Raw genomic sequence first — 24,134 nt, 5'->3', positions numbered from 1 at the left:
TGCTCAGTGCAGGACTTCAACACCCTGGAGGCCCTTGGGGGAAGTGGCATGGCTGAGGAACGGGCGCTTTTGCTTCTCCTGCTCCTTCCTCAGGAGGAGGCGTTGACCTTGCCTTGCCTTCTTAGAGTGAAATAATACAATCACCCAGAGAAGCAAAAGGCTTCTCGTTAAGACAGCCCCAATGCCAAAGAAACACTCAAAAACATACCTCTGCCACCAACTGAAACCAAACGTACTCATACCCTGTGCCTCATTTTAAAAAAGGTATCACGAGAAAACAAAAACAAAACCTGCAATAGCAAAAATATTCTGAAAATAGTTTTAGGAAAATACATCAGCTGTTAAAGCAGCATTATTAATGTTATTGCTTACAGTAAAGGTTCTGGTGAAAACTATAAGAATGGAGAGATGCCACCATTATGTGTTTGGTTTGTTTATTTATTTTTAATTAAGGGAAATTAAAAAAAAAAAAAAAAGGATAATCACCTCCCATCTGAGGTAGAACTGACACTTCCCAGGCACTTGCCATTAAGACTTGCTTTCCTGGTTGTGTCACCACCTGGGAGTTCCTCATTTCCCTGGTTTATTACAATAAGTACCCACAAAGGAACGAAAGCAGGCACGGAGGTCCTTCCCCCTTCCCTCCAACATATTTCTACTGCTCTTCCTTTCACGAGGCTCTGTTTCTTCACAGGACTTATTAGGATATTTGTGAGCGTTCAGTCCTGGCTTAACAAAGCTCTCCATGAGTTATCCTACCAGCTGCAGAGGGAGCTGAATTTTGCCAACACTGAGTAGTTCTGAAAGCTGAGCCCGACTGTTCCAATAAAACAAGCCCAAGACCATTAAATACTCTGAAAACTGAGCAGCCTTTAAACATCAGTAAACCACAGGGGTTCCTGGTGGCACTAGACAAATCTTGGATCCACAGCTTGGATGCTGGCCCAAACTGGGACAGCAATCCAGAAGACAATCACTTGAGCTAAAATGAAATCTCCATCAGCTGGCGGTCATATCCACATCCTCTCCTCCAAGAGATCAGCCATTACACTTATAACCAGTACTTTATCGTTGTCCAAACAGGGAACATTTCTCTCAACAAAATGATTGATATTTCCTGTTCTAATAAGGTCAAGGCTTCTTGTTGCGATAATTTTTTCCCCTACTTAGACAATAAAGTAATAACATAATAATAATAAAGTAACATAACATAACAAAAACCATCGTACCTAAGATGCTAACAGGTCAGCTTCACTGTGGTTTATACAGGTTAAGAGAATATGCTTATTTAAAACATGACTGAGAGGGCTTTTTTAGAAAATGTTCTTCGATGGCTTAACATTACAGAAAGTCTAGGCGGATGAGAGGCAAAGGCTGAAACGGCTCAGGAGGACACTTTCTCTGCCAGTGAAACAGGAAGAGAGCAAAGCTATTTAGAGTAATGAATAACTGTTTCATCTATGGAAATTCCCTTGTAAAACTGAATTATAAAATATTTATCAATTTTCATCCATAAATATAAAATCCTTTGTAAAAATTACCTCTTCTACTACATGGTAAAATCTGCATTTTTAACTTTAAGCCAGACCCCGAGAAATTCAGTCACTGCTCAGCAAACAGCCAAGACGGAGACCGGAGTGACTGATACACGCAATCGAAAGCCCTCTTATCACAGTCTCCATCACAAGCAAGGGCAAGAGGCAGCCCCGGCCCTGGTATCTGAGCAGCAGCAGTCACCTGGGTAAGGCCAGTTGTGCAAAGCAAACTGGGATGATGTGACTGTGCTTTGAAACCCGGTGCCATGAAAATATATTTCACTCCGGCAAAAGGAGTGCTTTTGGCAGCTAAATTGAAGAAAGCAGGGTAGAACTGGCCACTGCCACCCATCAATCATAAAAGGCAGCATTAAAGAACCAGAGCCACTTTTCTTTAGCTGAGGAAGCCTTAGGAAAGTTGCGAAAGCAACTGTTTGTTAGCTCACATGCGAAGGCACCATGTATTTTCCTGGATGTGACCGACTCAAAAGGCTCTTTTGTAGTTTACACTCTAAGTACACAGTAAGGTTGTTGTAGATCATGTGTACAACCACAGGGGCTGATTGTAACTGGTCAGAACTAACCACAAAAGAATTTAAACTTTTCAAAGAAAAAAAAATCTAAAAATATAAGGAAAAAAATCATGAAAGAAAGGCTATTTAAGAGTTCATCACTTAAATGAAAGGCTTCATCCCTCTGTCTCCCCGTACCATTAAAAACAAACGCATTTTCCTGAAATTCTGTAGAGGTGAAACAGTCACAAAGACAGATGACATAAAGAAAAGACTGACTCTCAGATTTTGCAGGACAAGAAGGTGATCCGAGACAGCCAGCACAGCTTCACCAAAGACAAACCATGCCTGACCAATGTGGTGGCCTTCTATGGGGTGACTGCGTCAGTTGACAAGGGAAGACCAACCGATGGCATCTACCTGGAGTCCTGTGAGGCCTTGGACACGGTCCCACACGACATCCTGGTCTCCAAACTGGAGAGAGATGGGTTCAGTGGGTGGGCTGTTCAGTGGATCGGGAATTGGCTTGAAGGCCTCACTCAGAGAGCGGTGGTCAATGGCTGTGTCCAGGTGGAGGTGACGAGCGGTGTCCCTCAGGGGTCTGGGACCAGTGCTGTTGAATATCTCTATCAACAACACAGACAGTGGGATCGAGTGCACCCTCAGCAAGTTGGCAGATGGCACCAAACTGAGTGGGGCAGTCGATACACAGGAGGAAGGGATGCCATCCAAAGGGACCTGGACAAGCTGGAGAAGTTGGCCCATGTGAACTCAGTGAGGTTCAAGAAGTCCAAGCGCAGGGTGCTGGGGCAATCCCAGACATGAGGACAGATTGGGAGAAGAACTCCCTGAGAGCAGCCCCATGGAGAGAGACTTGGGGATCTGGTGGAGTAAAAGCTTGACATGAGCCAGCATCATCCTGGGCTGTATCAAAAGAGGAGTGGCCAGCAGGGGAGGGAGGTGATTGCCCTCCTCTGCCCTCAGGAGCCCTCACTTGGAGCACTGCGTCCAGATCTGCGGCCCCCAGCACAAGAAGGATGTGGGGCTGTTAGAGCAGAGGAGGGCCATGAGGATGCTCAGAGGGCTGGAGCACCTCTCCGACGAAGAAAGACAAAGAGCTGGGGCTGTTCAGCCTGGAAAAGAGAAGGCTCTGGGATGACCTCTTTGCAGCTTTTCAGTACTTAACGGGGGCTTATAAAAAAAGACCGAGAGCAACCTTTTACTCAGACAGATGGTAGGACAAGGGTGAATGGTTTTAAACTGAAAGAGGGGAGATTTAGATGAGATGTTAGGAGAGAATTCTTCACTCGGAGGGTGGCGAGGCACTGGAACAGGTTGCCCAGAGAGGCTGTGGATGCCCCATCCCTGGAGGTGTTCAAGACCAGGTTGGATGGGGCCTTGACAAACCTGATCTGGTGGGTGGCATCCTGCACGTGGCAGGGGGGTGGACCAGACGCAGGTGATTTTTAAGGTCTCTTCCAACCCAAGTCACTCTGTGACTTTATACATACCACTAAAGCGTGCAATTTTAAAAATTAGAACAGAATTTAAAGACAGTATTTCCTACGATAAACGGCATCATGGAAAAAGATTAAGCAGCAGGGCTAAGAGAACCCTCTCTCACTAAGGCAAATAATCTCGTGCTGAAGGCGCAGGAGATGGTCCACTGTGTTACAGCCCACCTTCAAGCGTTAGCTCCGTAAGTGGAGCCTCCACCAAAAAAAAAGAGGACAGCATAAACCTTTCTTCTGAAGTTTTACTCTTTTTTTTTTCCCCAGTTCATTTCTATTTGTGGTGACTGCTTGCTGCTTCTGCATCACTGTCCTTAGAAGCATTCATCCTACTGTCCACATAGCGAAACAATAGTGGAAGTTATGACTAACGGTGTCAAAAAATGCTACCCTCTCTCATAAGGGGAAGAAAATGAAAAAGGTAAGAACGGACAAGAAACAACCTTAAGCCATTTGACATTTCAGAAAATAAGAAAATAGATTAAGGTGTTTGGTATATTTATATTTTAAAACGCTGACTGATACTTATAGCACAACTCTGGCAGCATATGTAGCTAAATTACCATTTATAATTTGAGCCACTACATTAATGTCTTTTCAGGTAGCTACTTCAGGAGCAGAACAGTTTTCACTGCTTTACCAAGGGACATCATGTGCTCTGCAATTATGTCTGATCTTGTAATAGGGAAATTTAAAATCTGTAAAGTCAAACTTTACAACCTTCAACTGTAAAATCACCACCACACATTTAATAGGTAGAAGATTACCATCGTCAAGTCTCTTTTCATATCACCTAGTGCTACGATTTGAAAAATGATTGAACTCTCATTTCATACCTTTACAAACTCTAAGTAGTCCATGTTTGTTCTCTCCCCACCGAGTCTCACAGGAACTAATATAATTACAGCTTTTGTGTCTGTTTTTTCAGAATCCGTACAAGAACACTGTCTGTCAATAACGTCTGAACTGTAGACTGGAAAGAAACACAAAAATATTCATATTTAAGACACATCCGCTAGTTTTTACAAAGACACACCTTCAAAATGACACCACTAAGTCTGACAAACTATTTGTAGTCCTTTGAAAACATCGCTGTCTTCCTGAAATATAACTCCTGAGCGACTCTGATAAAAGATAGTGTTATGCTTCCTTATTTTCAGCAATATCTTATAATAATCAGCTGCTGCTGAGGTAAGATACATTGCCAGGAAAATGCAGCAGGAGTAGGTTAAGGAGAGAGCCAATAAATATTTATTCACAATTTCTTCTAAAAGGAGTAATTTAAAACTTGAAAGCCTATAACTAACAGAAACATAAACACATTAAAGGAAAAAAAGACAATAACTGATTTTAATATTTATGTTCACTGTCTGAAGTTAATACAACGCAGTCCTTGAAAAATGAGTGAAAAAACTTAAATGTAGTATTACTGCGTATTCCCTCCAAATTAAAAGGGATATGAAAATCATCACCAGGACAAAGAAATGAAAAATAAATAGAATTTTCTAAGTTTCCATTGTCATTGTAAGTCAGGTGAAGCTGGTTTGAGGCATATGATTAAACAGTGTCTCTTTAAAACTAGTCTGATTGATTACACACACATACTTTTCCTTCCTGTCCTATCAAGATCGGTTACGATATAACTAAAATTTCTGGCAGCTAAACATGGCTACTAAAAGTAATGCACTGTGCTGGATTTGAAAGACTGTAGTCATTACTGTAAAGTTTCACCACATGTTTATTTTATCTTGTCATCACTTCCTGCTCCCGAACATCCAGGGCTCTAAGCTCCTCTGCCTGCTATTGATTATTTAAAATGCCACGCTGCAGCAGAGGAAAGGTTACCACACGCCCTGGGTCGCTATCCTGCTCGCATCTCTGAACTCAAAGCAAAAATGACTTCTTACTATTCTAAGAGACTGGTGCAGATTTTTTTTTTTAACAGTGTATATATACTTTTTTGTTTGTTTGTTTGTTTTAAGAAACCTGTGATGTAAAAGAGAAGATAAAATGTAACTAACAAATCTATTCCAACTGAAATTAAGTATTTTTATATTGCTTGGGGTAGTTATTTTTAGGAAGATACGGAAGCTGTTACTAGCTTATTACTTAAGCAACATTGAAACAGAATACAGAAAAGAGTAACTAATTTAAATCCTCAGACTCCTCAATTAAAAAGTTATTACGGGCAGAATGTAAGAAGTTTTCTTTCTGGATTCTGAATTTCATTATCTTAATAAGAAACCAAACAAGCAACCTGTAAGGCTTTCAAGTCGTGATGCCCAATTCTCAAACAAAAGAACAAACACCTGCCTCTACCAAGAACCCCTTTGTCTACATAATCTCAATTTGGTGGATCCATTTTTGCATTTATTTTTTTTTCTTTATAGTTCCATTGTTGAGTGCTTACTGAAAGGCATAAAGAGCATCTAAAATGTTTGCAAAAATCTACATAGTCACAACATTTACCTGTACAATCCTGAGCAACATAGACTGTTACTCCTCGTAGCTCAGGGTCTCTGGCTTCTTCAACAGCTTTTCTAAGTACAAACACAAAACTATCATCTCTGATTTTAGAGAAATTCACATTAAATAAACACATATTATTTCATTTTTAGAAACAGGTTGTTTTTAATTGTTCTGCTTTTTATTTATTTTTTTAAATTCAAAACACCTTCCATTTCAGATCAATACAGATGGAGGGTGATTTTTAAAAACAAACAAAACCACACAAACAATAACACTGGATACCCAGATCCAGTACATATGGCAGTAGTTTTTTTCCCAAACAAAGGTAACAGTGCCTGGCCGTTTAGAAGAAACAATGAAAAAACACACACACATTAAAAAAAAACAAACAACCACACACACATTGACTTACAATGAAATTCATATTCATCTACCTAATTTCTTTCAGTTTATAGCAATTTTTTTATGTATCAGTATAATAAAGGCTAAATTTGCTGACAAAATTATTATTTTCAACTTGATAAATCTCTAGTTGACCTCAGTTCGTATAACTAGCCACAAATTAGCACCCCATGTCTATTGAAATAAATGCTAGCACATAAAAGGCTATAGGGTTTCACCAAAACTTTCAAAGACATAATTGCAGTATTAGACTATCCTCAAAAGAATAAGAGTAATGGACCTAAAAACTAAAGAGAAAATGTATGTCGATAGTCTGAAGCATGATCATCAATCAAGGACAACATTTGTAAAGAAATTAAACTGTTCAAAATAGAAGATTAGCCTTTGACTTCCAATACATGCTTGCATTAAATGGTCACTATCCCTTTATTTCACAATATATTTTGAGGAATCGTTTAACACAGCCATTCTCAAGTTATGAGAGTGCTATACATTGTTAGTACTGCTGTAAGGGGAAAGGAGATCTAGGAACGGAAAGCTCTGTGGTGTTTAAAATCACCGGTGGGTTTACGTTAAATGGAACGCTGGGCCAAATTTTTTCCCCGCTGTCTATTCGGTAAACAGGCTACTGAAATTTAAAGCAAGCAAAAAGAATTCTGACAGTTTCTGTTATCAGGAAAAAAAATAGAAGAAAACGCATAGGTAATGCTAACCTGCCACATCACTCTGTGCATTTGCATGTATGCTCACATACATCAGAGCATTTCACGATTTGTTTCACTTCGGACGAGTATGTTTGGATGCTAATTATCAAACTGTTCCCTCTACATATACATAGATTAACAGAGGAACTTTCACTTCTGATGCTTAAATGACTTCTTAGTCATTCAGTTTATAGGTAAACTGGAATCTGCTACGAGCGTAAGTATATATGACTATAAAAAACCCCAAATCAGTAATATTCAAAGAAATGGTATATAAAGGCACACAGTATGGAGAAATTTGACTTTCGACTTTTTTTTTAAACCACACTGAATGTCACAGACCCTTTACTTTTACTGTGATACAATTATAATATTAATAGTCCCATACATTTACAGTTTCACAAGAATTTGATATGTGCAAAGAAATGCTGAAAACATCAATTTTAGCTCTGACATTTCATTACACTATCAGTACATTACAGCCCCCAGGTTACAGTATAAAAAAAAAAAAATCTATAATGTTATGCATGTTCCAAGGTTGAAAGAGTGGTTAGTTTTTAGAACATTTCATTAAATGCAGCTCTACTTAAAAGCCCAGGTTTGGGAGAGACCTTGGGACTCTTACTGCACAACGTACAGGAAAACAGGAATGTTGTTTTTTTCCTGAAATACGACTGAACGGTGGCTCAGAGTTTAATTCCTGTACCTACTGCTATTTCCATTCCCGTCTCTGAAAAAACTCTAGAACTGCTGCTAATATGGACATTTTACAAAGCCAATAATGAACAGCTAGATGCTCAATTAAGCTCAAGTAATCTCATGACACGTTGAAATGCTTCTCCTGTAATGGGCAAGGCACGATAACAACAAAGAATAAAGATACTTTTACCTTAAAATGTGTGCAACAACAGCAGGCCCGTACCAATCTCCAGCGATTTTTCCAGACTTCTTTCCATATTCTATTAGCTGATGTAAGCCAAAAGCTGCCAGCGGAGAGTCGCCAAACCAAGAAATTATTTTTCTATGATAAACTTCATTTCTCATTTCATTGTCGCCACAGTTTCTCCTTAGTGTTCCCCGATGATGGTTTGACAGGATCTTGGGTTCTCTTTCTGCTGTAAGCGATGCTTCGAATGATGCTGTCAGCTTTTTAACTGTATGGGCCGTCCAGGATTCAGAATCTGAATTCTCAATGTCCAACGCATCTGGCCAGACCCAGGCTGCAGCAGGAAATGTTAAGATGCAGATTAGGCTTACTGTTAACTTTTGGTATAATCAGCAAAGCACACCCCCCTCTCCCCCCAGGTTCCTCAGACCGATAATATGGACTTTATATACCAAGATGCAAATGTCACTGCTAAAACGTAAACAAAGGACTAAACCGCAACATAATTTGCTTTTATTTTCTGCTGTATGACAGGAGAAAAAAAATACAACTAACAGTAACTTTTATTAGCTATTTATGCTATCTGGTATAGTAGGTTACTCAGTTAATATATAAAAGACGTACCTGATCACAAGGCACAGAACAGAACAACCTTGCATATTAAAAATACAAAAGTTAGCTATTAAGTACCATTTAGTTTTACTCAAGTCAATCAAGAAGCTTCAAAGCCTGGTTTTTATTGTTCTGGTCTGTCAGTTATTAAAAAAAGACAAAAGTGGGGAATTCCTCATTTAAAACAAACGCTGCTTGCTGGCACAAAGCAGAGCAGCAGAAAAATGCAAAGATTCCTTTAGTTAATACATTTGTCAATTCTTAGATTTACCTAGCTTCCAAGACAAACTTTTTTAACTGTTATTCAGCACGGTACCTACAGCATGCATTTCCAGCAAGAGGTCTCTCTTACAATGCATCCTACATGCCTCGTTCCTATTAATAGCATAATGGTGGTTCAGCACATCTAGAGAACAGCAAGGCTTCACTTGTCAGATGACTCAAAGTCTCTCCCACAGGTCTATTTGCAACACGGAGCATGTGAGGAAGTCTCTGAAACACAGTGAACTTACTGCTAGGCCAGAAAATATTCCGAAGGCCTGCAGGGAGCACCCCAGAGTGCAGAGGGGAAGGCTGCTACAGCCAAGCGAGGAACAACCCCTAAGGACAAGGTGCTCCATGTAACAGCATCAGGGCCCTTGCTACTCCTGTCCTGTGAGCTTCAAATTTAAGCCTGTCTTGAGATTTAAGCCTGTCTTGAGCACAGGCACTTCAAAGTAAACTTACCAGTGCCTTAATATTTAAAATAAAAACTTATTTACAACATCACTCAGCGATATCTGGAACCTTCCACGCAGCAGTGAACTGTGAGTATTCCAGCTGGTAACTGCAGGCAAGTTTTGCTTTGTAACAGAAACAATACCATTAAACTATAATGAAAACATCTCTGGGAAAAGAGTAAGCAGCAATGAAAAACTTCATGTAAACACTTAAATCTGTTTAAAAAGCTACCCAAACCTCATAAAAAGCTTTCCAAAAGGTAATTCACCAGCTGTCAGAAGACTACGTAATGAGAAAAGTAGTCCGGAAAGACCATACATACTCCAATTTTCTACATATTTGGATTGCCACAGAAATACCAGCACTCTGGAATCACCAGATCGCTTCCCAAATGAGAATTCATGGGAGACAGTGAAAGAAATTCTTTGTAACCGTAGATTTTAAAGATATGAATCTGGGGCTTTTTTATTTTGGGTTACTTCAGAATGAGCCGTTACATCCTCCTACTCACAGGTAAACTTCTGATCTTTTTCTTTTTTTTTTTTTTAATATACGTATAACAGAAGTTTTATTTAAGGGATTTGTGTTCTCTCAGCAGAAGATTTTCATATGTTTTGATATTTGCAGTCAGTTGGAAAGAATAATGAATGTTTTATGACTTAGGTACCTACAGCAACAGGAGCATTCAGTAAGCCAGTTTGACAGTTCAGTGATGACACTGCCAAGAAGGAAGACTTGGTGATGCAGCTGTCTTGGGACTACGCTCACAGCTTATGTCATATTTGCACATTAAGCACAAAGTATTTTCAAAACAGGCTTCCAGAACTATCTGCTACTAAAACATTCCTAAGGATTCACCAAATGGTTTAGTAAACAATACATCGTATTCTAACTAACGTGTCTGGGTGGCTTCAAGCCCAGAGCTTGGATCATTTTGACAACAGTGGTGACAGAGGGTAAGACTGATTCTTTCAAAGGGGCAATGTGGTTGATTATGAAAGAGATTGAGGAAAGGAGGATGAAAGACAAGGTGGTTAACCATAAGAACCAAAAATACCTCTACAGAGGACATGGCACAGCTTAGAAGAACGGGGATGGCATGCATGCTAAACCTTTGAAAGCAGAAAGTGTTCCGAGCATCTTAAAGCTACTTCCTTCAAACGGCTGTGACTGAAAGAGTAATTTCAGATAGACAATAAAAAAAAAGGAAAGTTCCTTTGTAAGTACACAGGGAAAGGGAAAAAATGAACTAGTGAAAATTTCAACACAGAATGACGCATTAAAGTCCTTCTATTAACTCAAAATATTAATACTGGGATAAATTGAATAGTGTACAACTTAAAAACTGATAAAAGAACATCGCTTTTGTTATAGCCCACAGCTATGGGCTGTGGAACTCATTTCGACATTCAGAGTTGAAGAAACGAGCAAGATTCAGGAGAATTGGACATTTACATGGCTCACAGCAATACGTAGATATTAGATCACAATTTTTTGAGGTATTTGACTTCACAATTAGCTTCTGTGGAGTTTCCAGTGTCTTTCTTTGACACAACCGCGTATTCCTTTTTTCAAAAATGGAAGAGTAGATCAGCTGGATCACTGCTCTGTCACAATACAATCCCAGTATTAATGTAAGGAAGCCCAGAACCAAAACCAGCTGGAACTTTAGATTCTGGCCATATAAAGATTGTCACACACTCGACAAAACACCCATGCCTATCACACCAAATATACAGCTCCTCCCTTGTAACTTACCTCTACCAAGAAAATGAAGCATAAGACCTTGAGCCAACAACATTTGACCAGTTCTCAGTGTGCAACCCCAACCACAGTCCGTTGTTAATGCAGACCCCTTTATTTGAGGAAATTCTTCTCTGTAGGTCAGCCATATTCTAGAAATGAAATCTTTACGAAACTCATCAACATTTCCTGAAATCTCCGTATTGATTTTGTCAAAATCGGATCCATCTGTAGAGAGTTCGCCAGATTCTGTAAGGCAAAGCACAATTTAAGTTATAACTTGGTATGGGATTTCTGTTACTGGAATGAAAATATACAAATATTCTATCAGAAAGATAGGGCAAACTTGCAAAAATTAATAATTGCTTCAAATACAAGAAGGGAAAATTGCAGGGGCAAAGATATTAGAAACGTTCCAGCTGAAAACTGTCAATGCAATTGCTGAATTGCAGGTAAACAACTGCTTAATTCACCTATAGGTAAATGGTATAATAGAGGCATTCAATAAGAAAAGAAAATAAAAGATTCTTAGAAAACTGCATACCAAAACGATAACAAAGGTGCTGGTGTGTGACTCTTCTTACAGGTATTGTCACTATTTCATTCATGTATTTTTAGAAAATCTCAGTTTGATGGGTAAATTACAGGACTGATATTTACAGAAAGAACAAGACTTTACTGTAAAATCTGAATAAAGCAGGTTAGGATGGATTGTATTAGTGGTGGCATTCCACATATTTAAATAAGAATTTTCTAAGCTTTTCACATCTACATTCTGAATTCAGTAATTGTTAATGAAGGTCTTTCTAGAGGATTAAAAATATATCCATAGAGTTCTTGCCGAATAAGATTGCAATGAGTTAAGTGCTACGTACGTACCATCAGATTTGAAGTGGTAACATTTTCCCAGCAGAAAAACCGGAGAGTTTCTACTGAAGTAAGTTTTTGTTTTCAACACCCAACCTAAAATAAATGCAAAACAAATACAAAGCTGTGACTGTAGCATTCCAAAAAGGCATTTCTAATAGCATCTGATTAAGCCAAAGGTAACCCCTTAAAGGGCAATATAGGGAAAATGTAGTAAAAGTGGGTTTTACTTTCATAAGTAACAAAAAGGTTAATATTACAAAACACAGATAAGAATTCTGCCTTGAAAGCGATGATGTTATCCATGTGTGAATATCTGAATGTTAATACAATTGCACTACTGTTTAGAAATTGTTAGAATACAGAAGTGCTACAGCTGAGCCTAAGTTGCTTTGTCTCCATTGTGAATTCATTATTGCGTAGTTTGATTCTGAGGGGTTTCCAACTCCTCTAATAATATACACAAAGCTTTGCACATGACCAGTGAAAATGTAAGAAGAATACTAATTTTCCTGTAGGATTAAACATGCCTCATTACAACATTACATTGCAGATTTCAGACTCAAAAAGTATACAGAAAAGTACTCTGTTTATTAAACCAACAAATTAAGGTTAAGGACAGGTTAGTAAAAGGGACACTTGAAAATCTGCTTGGCTTTTAAACAAATTACTGACATTCATCTGTGGAAAAGTATGTTACACAAGTGTGTGAAATAGATTCGTCAGTGGAGTTTGTATTTCACACAAATCCTATTTTTTCAAGGGTACACATAAAAATAAAACCTCTGCGCAAATGATTCCATACTATCCCTGTACAAAGGCTATGCAAATCTCGTGCTATTTAGTGCTACTTACATAATGCATGTATCGTTTTCTGAAGTAAGCCATTTAAAAATGAAATTATGCAAATCAATTTCAAAAATGGAAAGCTAAACAAGTTTGTTTATTCAGATTGCTTGTTATATCAAAGTTAAAATGGCTTCAAGGGCTATATTGCATTTTTGATCATTAATATTAGTTGTGTTTCTGATTCATGATTCCGATCATATCAACAAGACAAGTTCCACTCGTTTCAATAGAGACAAGATTTCAGCGTACGTTGTTTCACTTACTGTATTTCATGTTGTGCCATGCTGACATAAACTTTGATTTTATCTTTTCTACTTCATCTGTCCCTGTGGCCTCCATATTCAGATTCCAGAGAAAAAGCCATCGCTGTCTTGTAAAACATTAAATTCTGCTGCTGTAAAAACAAAAATATAAACATATCCATGGGCACAGAGCACAGTAGTATCACCACCCACACACTTGGGTACTTAAGCCTAACATGACCAGAAACAGTAATAAACTTGCAGAATCCTCTACTTCCAGGGACTGAGAAGCAATCACATGTTCCATGAATAAATCATAAAAGCATTTGATTCCAAATACCCACTAATAAAATTACAATGCAAAACTAAATAAAATATAATGTTCTCCAACAGCTCTCTACTGCACCACAAACTGATCCAGGGCGTACAACCTGTGCTGGTGTACAAGCACGCTTGGTCTAATTTGCAGTGCAATTAAGAGCTGTATTTCACTACTAGAGACTAGATACTATTCTGCTAAAAAGAAAATGGCAAGTAATTTTTTCTCACATCAGGGATTCGGAGCACTGATAAACATATCTTGGCTTTAAAAAAATAGCATTAGTTTCAGATTTCTAGTATTTCTAGCCAAGAATTTTCCTAAGCCCAAGGGTATCTGACAAAGAACTACATGTTTTGCTGCATGTGTACAAGGCAGAAAATAGTTAACAAAAATCCGTGTAGTAACAGTGATATAATTGTGAACAGAACTAACTTGATGGAGGGATAAGATCAGAAGCCGAGCAGAATATTGTCAACAAATCCATGCTTAGTTTACATCCCTTCGAAGTATCGCTTGCAGTGCAAAAAGGCTCCCTTCTGATTTGATCATGTTTTCTGCAGTAGTCCAGCTGTATCGCAGAAATGAGAGTGGTGAAAGGGTGGTAAAAAGCACTGCCGTGCAGATCTTTTTTTGTTAAAAAAATGCTATAAATTGTCCAAAAGGTGTGGCAGCAGCATGGAAATGCACATTTACTGACTCTCTGAGTTGCAGGACAGGATAGACTTTACCTTAAAACCACTCTGAATTCCTAATAATAGAAAAATAATATATACTACTTTTATTTATCCCTGTTTCTAAGAAGTCTGAGAAGGCGGGACAGAACTCCTTTTGTAGTCCACCTGCACCACTTACTAACAGGAAGTTTGCTGCTAAAAAATACAGCTTCCTTCTCTGCGTGCATTCTGTCAATGATTCATTTTTAAATACTTGGTACAGATTTTCCTGATGATATGAAGTAGCACAAATCTTTAAACAGGTAGGTGGAAAATGTTTTTTCATGTGGGACATCAAAAGTTGATAAATAGTGGAACATCACTGCAGACTTCACCATATTCTTAGCCAAGTTTGATAAGAACAAATGAAGAAGTGAAGAAAAATAAACCGTTTCATTTCATTAATCAACCTAGACCAGGAAGACACACCATCAGAGATGTTGTATCTAGAACTTTATCTACCTTTCCATGCGTGATTGTCCACGGAACTGAGATCAAAGCAGATGAAGTCTAAAGCCTGTTACTTCTCTCCAGTAGGAGCGTAGTTTCAGGAAGTAAAATGTAACCCCGATAGCGTAACGCCTGATGCTGGTATCTCTCGGTGAAGAGAGTATGAAGATGTTGGGGTGCCAACATCTTCTGAACCTGGAGGTACTCACACTGATGCACTCCTTCTGGGATCTGGAGGTAGGGCATGGAAAATCTTTTGCCCAAGCCCCCCCTAACATGCTTTTCTGTTATTCTATTGTGTTATTTTTTATAAAAGTTCCATCAACAACCTTTCTGACCAAACGAGAGGCAATACAAGCTTAAAACAAACAAACAAAAAAAAACACTTCACAAAAAAAAAAAAAAACTTAAATTAGACTTTAATTAAGCTGGGTTTTTGTAGGGGAAGGAAGAGAAAGACAATTAAAGGTTGGGTTTTGATTCTTGCCCCCCCCCCCCCCCCCCCCCCCCCCCCCCCCTTTTTCTTTAGGAAAGAGCAGGAAAGACTTTGCATAGTATCACTGACCAGCTGGCAATGTTCATAAGATTAACTTCTTCAGGAGGTGTGTTTGGTCTGGCCTGTCCTCATGTGATCAGAGATGGTCATTTCTGTAGAGGCCAGTGACTGCCATAAAAGCCAGAAACTTTAAAAGCTCCCTCTAGCTAAAATTAGGAATGAAACAAACTCTACTGTTCCTAAAGGCGCTGAAGGAAAAATGATGCAATGCGAAAGCAGCTCGTTTTCCTTTAAAAGACAACGGCCATCTCAGCACAATTTTCTTTCAGCCCGTTTCATTTCTTCTCTAGCATTACGCTAAAGGTGTGAAAGAGACTTTGAAGAAGACTGCTAATACAAAGCTGATGAATTTATTGCACTTGAAACATACAGGGTTTTCCTATTAGCATGGGAACTTAACAGTAACAGTCCCGCTGAAACTACTGGAGCGGTATCAGGAGACGGTCACTGTGAATAGATCCAAGCCCAACAGGCACAGCATAAGCCCTGTTATTAAGTCTCAAGCTAATGGTTTTGTGGGGAAGTTGGCTCACCCAAGAGGTTATCTGGAACGTGCGTTACTACCAGGACGTTACCTCAGCGTGGCACAACAGCCTCTGAGCGCACACTGAAGTCCTGTGCTCTGGGACTGCCACCCACGCGGCCTTGGAACGGGACGGCTGTATCAAAGTTGCTGCTTTTAGTTTTGTTTTTTTTTTTTCTGTTTATTAACAATGGAAAAGCAACCTAACCTGCCGCTGCGACTCCAGTGCAAGGGATGAGCGGGGTCTGAGGGTGACGACCTTTGTTAATTACAGAACGATGACCGCCCTCGCTTTTTTTTTTTTTTTTCAACCTGAAAGGAAACCGCATTAGCAGCGCCACTTAGCAAACCTCACAGAGAAGTCCCTGACGGAGAATAACACGGAAACGTTTATAAATAAATGGGGTCCTCTGTACACAGCCCCCTCCCCGGCTCTAAGACGGCTCCCCCGTCACCGCTTTGCACAGGACCCACGACAAACCCCCCCCCCCCCTCAGCCCCTCAGCTCGTTCCGGACCTGCCCCGCTCCGGGGTTCGGGGCCAGCCCCCGCCGCCCGCCCCCCGCCACGGCCGGCCCGGGGCTGCCCGGGGGCTGCGGGGCTGGGCCCGGGGACGCGGAGCCGCCACCGTGAGGGCCCCGCGCCGCCAGCCCTGCTCCCCCCCGGCCGCTCCCCCTCGGCGGCGCTCCGCGACCCGCTGCCGAGCCGCCGCTGCCGGCGGGGCCGCCGCTTACCCCCGCGGTGAGCTCCGTGCTGCGGTCGGCCGGGAGCGGCCTCCCGGTGCCTCGGCCGCGGGGGAGCGGCTCAAGGACTACAGGTCCCGGCGGGCGCTGCGGCGGGTGGAGGCCGGGCGACCGGGCGATGAGCCCGCGCGGGGCATGCCGGGGGTTGTAGTCCAACGGGAGGGCGGTTTTCCACAGCCGACCGCGGAGGCGGGAGGGCGCCGCGGGATGGCGGCGAAGGGCGGAGGCTGAGGCGAGGGATGGGCCGGGGCCGGGCGGAGGCTGCAGTCAAGTCCCCGGGAAGGGAGGCCCGAGGCGGTTGTGTGACAGGACAGGCCCCGCACAGCCTCCAGCTGTGGTGTCAGGACGAGCTGTTCGGTCGTGTGACCCCCACTCCAGTAAAAGGGTGCAAAATCCCCGAATTCTGTGGGGGATGGTGGTATTTAAACCTCCAGCCTAAACGTCTATGTATTTAGTTGTATGCCAACGCTAGTTCCATTTTTTTTTTTTTTAATTCATTTTCTAAAAATGGTCAAGGAATTGCATCTGCTCTCAGCTGCCTAGGCTACATGTGCTGAGGGGTTGCTTGTAGTCCTTTGTAAAGTAGGTTCTTCATCAGTCAGCTGCTTAAAATAATCATTGGAGGTATCAGGAGCCAATGTTTGAAAAGAAAACAAAACAAAAAAAAAAAAAAAAAGAAATGCTACTCCCAAAGAAGTGCAGGATTTGGGAAAGATGGGGCTTGAATTTGCTGAATGTCTGTAACCGACATTATTACTTCACATCCTATAGAAAGGCTGTGTCCCTGTGTTCTTCATGTGCCTGGGACTCCAGCAGCACAAGTTTGGGTTGATGAAGGAAGTTTAGTGGTTTTTTTTTTTTTTTTTTTCCATTTTGTGATTTTACTGCCTTCTGCTGGCCAACGATGATCAGGCTGGGTTTGATTTTTTACATTCGGCACGTGATTATAGCACCTGATCTAAAGTCAAGCTTCAGGAGGATAAATGCCAACAACAGGTATTTCGTGCTGTTTTTTTATGTGTCATCACATGGATATGATATGTTCCACATACTGGGTCCGTAAGTGCAGAAGATCTTGGGTGTAAGGGTGCAAAGCAGAAGACAAACCATGTTTCACAGATCTAGCTGTTGGTCTGAAGATAGGTTACAGGAGATCACAGTTCTGCTCCTTCCCCTGCCTTTCAGCTCACTGCTCACCTCTGCTAACAGTACCTCAATGCTGTGATCGCAATCCTGATCTCTTCTGGGGAATCCTTTCTAGCAGTGAGCATCTCCACACAGCAGCGTAGTAACAGCACTACCGTGATAAAATTTGAAAAATCCTAAAAAAAAAATGGTCACAAGCTGTCACTGTTCCTTTTCGAAACTGGAAAGGAGAGGTAATACACAGGACGTTGCACACACACCACGTATATCTTAATATTCCAAGCAAAGATAAAGATTTAAATATAAAAAACATTTGCTGTTTGTACTAAATTCGTGAAAGACTGTCCCCACAGTCCTGGGTAATCTGTCAGTGCAGAAGGAGACAGGCCTGCCTTCAGAATTTTATGGCCTATTTTAGAAATAATAGTTCTTTAAAGTTTCATCTTTGCTTATATTTTCAAAGACAAAGATGAATGTGCTTGTCTGTTTGTGCATGGTCTCGAATATTGAGAGCTCAGTAGCTCACATGGCTTGGATTTGGGTAAATATTGAACAAAGAATTATTCAGTTGATCAGATGAAATGACTATTCCCTTGCCTGAAATTAGTTGCCTGCACCTTCCTGCTCTGAAATTTAATAACCATGCCCTGATTTGATAGGCCACACAATATGCCATCTGGATATACACTGCAAATCCCTCAGGCAATCAGGTTATGAGAATGAAGATATTTATTTTCTGCTTTTTGCATCAGTCGGATCATGCAAAACAAAGCTTTGATTGCAGAATAATTCCATAGGCAACCATAAATAACTACCTGTAAAGAAAGAGTTTTCTTCACACTGACTAATTCCTGTTTCTGTAGGAAAGATTTGCAGAGGCAGTGGGAGAGGGCATATTGCCCTTCTAACAAACATCATAGAGATTATGCTTTTAGTATTTTAATGCCATAAAGGCCATGCAAACCAACTTTGAGCTCTATTTGTGCTAAATTAATATGGTAAAAGTAACAAAATATTTAAAATCTGTGTTTATGGAGAATTTAATTTGTCTTTCCTTTTTTGGTAGGTAACCCAAACAGGTAACACAACGAGGCAAAGCCAAGAAGACTGAAAATTAGAGAAGATACTCTCTGCTTTATGGATCTTTGAGATACCATGGTTACAGAACAGTTACCCACCAAATACTGCAGATAGGTAAGGTAACACCAAATTGTTGGGCAGTTAGGGGAACGAAGCTTCTACTCCTGTATGTGCCACTGGCCTACTAGATCACCTCTGGGAAGTCATCTAAGCATTCATCAATAATCTGCAATATATTTTAAAAAGCCCATTAAATATTTGGCCAACCTGTATGTGCTTTCCAAAATACCCATCTGTGTGTTTTGTAAACAGAACAGACCTTAGGTCAAGGAGCTATAAAGAAGGGAATTTTTCCTCATTTATTTTTAGTTTAATTTCCTAGGGAAGTAAGCCATCTTTGATCTGTTTCCCTCTGGAACGTTTTGAAACCACTCTGCAATTTAATCAGGTTTGCAGAGCCTTGGAGACATTAAATACCTCCGTTTTTTTGTGGAAATTGCTGTTCAAGTAAAAAGAGACCCAGGGATAGGATAAAGGGAGAACACAGGAGCCCAGGCTGTGTTAATTCTGTTGCTCACAGAACTACTTGTTAGAATAGGTTACACCAAGGTTGCTCCCACTCATTTAAGAACAGAAAACCTCAGACATGCTTGTAGCAGGGTTGTTTGCATTTAGCAACACTACTGGAAATAGAATGGTTAGATGAAGGATACAGAGCTTTATAAAGATGAGAAGCATTTTTGATTAAAATATAGCAGCTATGGACAAGTATTTTGTCTCTGAAGCAAACCCATCTCTCTAGAATGTCACAGGTTTCCCAAAGAAGTTGGGATCTTCAAGGTTAACAGTCAATGCAAGCAAGCAATAAAGCAACAAAGAAGCGTGTATGCTTGAGGAATCCTTTCAGATAACAAAGGATTCTCCCATGTTGCTTCTTGAAATCTTCCCACATGCCTGCACAGACTTGACTATGACTATGCTATCTGCTAAGGGTGGCCCTGAGGTCCTTTTCCAGATCGGACTCACCTTTCTACCAAAGTGTGAATCTGCTCACATGTGCCAGGCGTGTCAGTCTGCCTGTGGAAGCAATTGTGACAGTGGTTTGTGCACCATTCTTGAGGTCATGCAAGATGAAAGGGGCAAACCGAGCATACCCCTCCAGAGATTGCTGTTGACGTGTTTGCCTCCACTGATTTAGCCAGCATGGTTCTACTTGTACCACTTACTCCATCCCAAACCAGATTTCCTTTCCAGGATGAGGCTAGAGAAGAGGAGATGCCAATAGGATACCTGTAAGAATCTGTGTCAAGGCTATGTTTAATTTAAGATCTTAGTTAAATAGAAACAGTACCTAAAAGTGATAAACATTAGCAGAAATTAGTCGAATCTCAGTTGGGAATACCGCAAGTCTGTAGCCAAGGAGATTCAAGTTCAAGAATCTGTCTATCAAAATGAAGAAATCTGCAAGTGATCATTCCAAGAGACGAAGAATTTAAAAAATGAAGCAGATGTCAAACGCTGCTGTATGAAGAAGGCTGCAGAAAGGCCAGTGCAGCTGAGGATTCAAATTTCCATTTCTCCTCCAAAAGGAGCTTTTCCTGCAGGAGAAGTACGAGTCTGGCCACCATTCCTGTGCAAGTGTCTGCTGGTCTCCCCACCCGCTCCACCTAAAAATGTGGAGGTAAGTCCAAGAGGAGGGGAGGAACAGCACACCGCTGCTGTTTCCCCCATCTTCTGAGAGCACCAGTGCCTGGAGCTGCTGTTCCCCAGAGAGGAGGCGTGATCCTGCTGTGGGTCAGGCTCAGGCTGGGAAATTTTGCTCTAGGAGACTGTTTTATGCATAGCTGTTGTGCTTCATGCAGTAGTTGACATGATTTGATTCAGTGTCCAGAACTCAGTGTAGCTCCCTTGCCATGTGTATCTCTTGTGATCTCTGATGGTGGTGGCGATGAAGAACATTGTTCCCTCTAAATCTCATCTTTGAAACGCTTAACTCAAGGCACGTTGGCTCAGATTCCAGCTCTGCCGTCATTTGCTTTTGCTGTACCTGACTTGAGCCATCTATAAAAGAAATAGCATGGATGTAAGGGACGTAGTGAAAGCTGCAGGCACTCGGGCAGTCCTCACTCCTTCATTCTGTTACCCTTCCTTTCTCATTCACCCAGTAGAATCCAGGCACTGGCCAAACGAGGCAGCTCCTTCTTGCTCTGAGAACCAGCATCTTCACTCTTACCACATATGTCTTGAAATGATAATTACGCACGTATAGTTTACTTGTGTGTAGTTCCTTAACTATAAGGAAATTACCTGCCTGAGAGAGGCAGAGATTTGGCCCTTAACGAGTTTAATTCCTTTCACTTAGTTGCCAGTAGATGGCTCTCTGAATTTACAGTCCCTTATTTACTTCATTGTTTATTGAATTATGCTGGACGCATTTCCAGTGGAAAATGTTTGGTGTTTTTGCTTTGAGGAAGTTTACGTAAGAACAAGGAAGCGATGGAATGAGTAAATAGACTGCTAAGAGACAAGGCACGGGATCAGTTCACTTTTTGCAAAATGTTTTGTGGCTACAGTCCAAAAGATTTTTCTTGCACAGGATTCAACGTTAGGAATTATCAGACTCAAGGAGTTACATCTGTGTTCACAAGATGCATTTGCCACATTTGATTATAGCCAAGTAAAATTCATTCTCAATAAAAAAAGAAAGCATTTCAGTCACTTATTTTAGAGGATGTATGTGGTTTATGGACAGGACTGGTTCTGAATTCATCGAAACGCTTCTTCATTCACGCCCTTTCAGTGTAAGGGAGAGAAGGGCAGGTGCTGTTTCAGATATGTGTGTTGATAGAGCACTGTGTCTGAGCTATGGACTTCAGATGGGTGGCCTGTTTTTGTTACAAGGTACAGAGAAAACAGAGGCAGAAAGGTTACGTGACTCAGTGCCTGTCAGTGGCAGCACTCACCTCGGCGCTCGAAGTAAGACGCCACATCAGTCACGCTGATTTGTCAGCAATACAGAGGCAGGATTTGTTGGCACTATGAATTGCAACGTCTGGCACTGTTGAATTTATAATTGTGAAAGACTGCATCTTTTCCTCGTATTTCTTCACTTTTTCCTCGATTTCTTTTGATTATTGCTCCACACACTGCAAGATTTAGGGTCGATCTATAGAAGCTCTTTCCAAGGCCATGTGTACATTTCTACTGCCCTCTGTGATCTCAGCATTTAAAGTCATCAGCGCCAACTTTGTAGACTGTTGTTGGGCTGTTACTGCCTGAAGAGTAATGAGAAATCTTTCTGTTATTTTTCTGAAATTGACTTGTTGACTCAGCTGCCTTGGGAGATTTTGTTCATATTCAGTCCAACCATGTGGAGAAAGCCTGTTTATCTGCAAAGCAGTTATCTCCCGATGAGGGCATCTAAATAACTCTTACCAACTGTGTTTGATAGAAGTTTACTTGTATCCATTTTGTATCTTTGAATGGGGAATACACCTATATTGTCTTTTTGTACCTAGATGTTCCACGTTAGATAGGGTGGAGTCAGGGTTTTTTCATCTCTGTTGATACTTGTGTGCATTTACGTGCTTCAACAAGATGAAAAGCAAATCCTTGACAAAGAGGTGAATGTCCCTTGCTCCGTGTAGCTCTGCAGTGATGATGTACAAGCAGCACAAAGGCCCTTTGCTGGCAAGCAGAGACTGTTGCCGTAGTTTAAAGCTTGACTGCTCCCAGTTCCTACCCTGCTCTTCCAGGACAGGAGGCCTCTCCGGCAGGGGTGGCAGAGCAGGATGTGTGTCCCCACCTCAGCCAGCAGTTTCAAGCCCTGGTATCCACGCAGACTTCCCTTCCTCGCAGCCTCCGATGTCAGAGCACATCTGTCAGGCGCGGCTGGGGCGCGGGCACGGCTCACCCGCCTGCCCTTCCGCCGGCAGCCTCCGGCACAGGGGCGGGAGGGCTGCTGGAAGCCGGGCTGCCCAGGCTCGTCTGGCCAAAAGGCAGTGAAAGAGCGGGGCACTGACAGAGGAGCAGAGCTGGCCCCAGAACTCTGCAGCCGGTTACCTTGAGCCCCATGCCACACGCTGCGGAGATGCAGGAACCAGCTGGCACGCGGCGCAGACGGTGCACGGGCAGAGGCAGGCGGTACGGGTGGCTGGGTGGCTGCTTCAAGCTGCGCCGTTCCTGCCCGACAGACAGAGCCTTGAAGTCGCCCGTGTCACTACTACGGTTTGAAACATACCCTCTGCTTTTCAGCAGCCCACACTAACAAACCAGTTGTAGAAAGCTTTAAAATAAGGTATATGTAGCTTTTGGGGATAATACTCGGCTGAATTTGCACGTGCCACCAATGAATCAAGTTCTTCTGTCAGTAGTAGTAACTGACCGGAGAATGAAACCTGAAATCCAAGAGCTCTCTTGATGGACCTTAGCTCCTCTGTGTCTGTATGAGGGCTCGTGGGGCCGGATCGCTCTTGGCACCTTCTGGCAGCGACAAGAATCCCCCTTTTCAGAGATGCAGGATTCTCAGTTTCAGCATAAAAGAGCCAGGCAGTGACAGCTTCCCTTAAGGCAGGACTAAATGAGTCCTCCTGCATCTCAGGCTGATGTCATTTTGGAAAGGAAATTCCGTGCGGGATGGGGGATGGGGAGAGAGGAAACGTTTCTGGTGGTCCCGCATGCCGAGGTCTGTTCTTGTGAGCACACAGCGAGAACTGATTCGGATGTCAGAAGGTTTATGGCTGGCTGGGTGTCCTGTACACCCTCCGTGATGGACTTAGCCGGGGGGGAATCCTACATGCCAGCAGCAATTCAAGAGCAGAAGTCTTTGTCTGGGCAGACAGTTGGGGGCTATTTCCTCCCCTCCCCTTGGGTGAAGAGCAGCCCTCGCTCGGTGGCACACAATGGGTCTTTGCTTTGCAGCATCTCCATCTGCGTGCACGTGTGGGATGCGTGGCAGCACGCTTCTGTGGCAGGCCACAACCGTATCCCCGCCGGACCCGCTTCGCACATGCCACAGCCCCATTAGCTCCGGAGGGATTGCTCGCGTGGGTACGTATCCGCAGATCGCGGGGCCTGCCATTCCCTGGGCAAACACACCCAAACAGAAACGCAGGGTAACTGCGTGCAGCTGCGAGTCGGTGGCTTCTGCCGGTGGAAAAATGGGTGTACTCGGATTGCAGGCACAACGTGCTAGAAACATTCACACAACGCAAACAGATGGGATCGGATGAATTAACACTTGCCACTTTGGGACACTTCCTGGATTACTATTAATAGGTCCCCGGGTTAGATTAATGCACAGCATATGTCGCGTAGCGTTGACTCGGAATTATCTGCGAGAACGCGTCCCGGGTCCAACCCTTTTCTGAAGCACCGAAATAGATTTATTTTTGTGTGTTCCTCCCCGTTTACCCCGTTAAAAACGAGCACCTCCGGCGCAACTCGGAGCCCGCTGCCCAGCTCCAGCCCCCTCCCGGGGCCGTGCCGGGGGGTCCGGGCCCTTCCGAGGGAGGGAGGCGCGGCGAGAGGAGGAGGAGGAAGGAGGAGGAG

The 24,134-nt window shown here is 42.1% G+C and overlaps 1 protein-coding gene across 4 annotated transcripts in view; it reads right to left on the bottom strand.

Annotated features, from left to right (window-relative positions):
• Nucleotides 1–16,562, bottom strand: part of ATG4C (autophagy related 4C cysteine peptidase) — a 35,496-nt gene extending 18,934 nt beyond the window's left edge. The window contains exons 1-9 of one of the 4 annotated variants that reach the window (XM_067001730.1): nt 16,350–16,556; nt 15,825–15,928; nt 13,807–13,942; nt 13,074–13,204; nt 11,974–12,057; nt 11,110–11,343; nt 8,023–8,353; nt 6,028–6,098; nt 4,395–4,531 (exon numbers count right to left, since the gene is read on the bottom strand). In XM_067001730.1, the coding sequence (XP_066857831.1) occupies nt 4,395–4,531; nt 6,028–6,098; nt 8,023–8,353; nt 11,110–11,343; nt 11,974–12,057; nt 13,074–13,149 (933 nt within the window). In that variant the 5' untranslated portion in view covers nt 13,150–13,204; nt 13,807–13,942; nt 15,825–15,928; nt 16,350–16,556. Of the gene's footprint in view, nt 1–4,394; nt 4,532–6,027; nt 6,099–8,022; nt 8,354–11,109; nt 11,344–11,973; nt 12,058–13,073; nt 13,205–13,806; nt 13,943–15,824; nt 15,929–16,349 lie in introns of all 4 variants that reach the window. The other 3 variants (XR_010833356.1, XM_048062227.2, XM_048062228.2) reach the window with 3 other exon arrangements.
• Between the last annotated feature and the right edge of the window lie 7,572 nt (nt 16,563–24,134).

This window comes from Anser cygnoides, chromosome 8 (genome assembly GCF_040182565.1).
Source record: "Anser cygnoides isolate HZ-2024a breed goose chromosome 8, Taihu_goose_T2T_genome, whole genome shotgun sequence".
Classification (NCBI taxonomy): domain Eukaryota; kingdom Metazoa; phylum Chordata; class Aves; order Anseriformes; family Anatidae; genus Anser; species Anser cygnoides.
The sequence above is the reverse complement of the archived record's forward strand: the minus strand, read 5'-3'. Positions and strand labels throughout refer to the sequence as shown.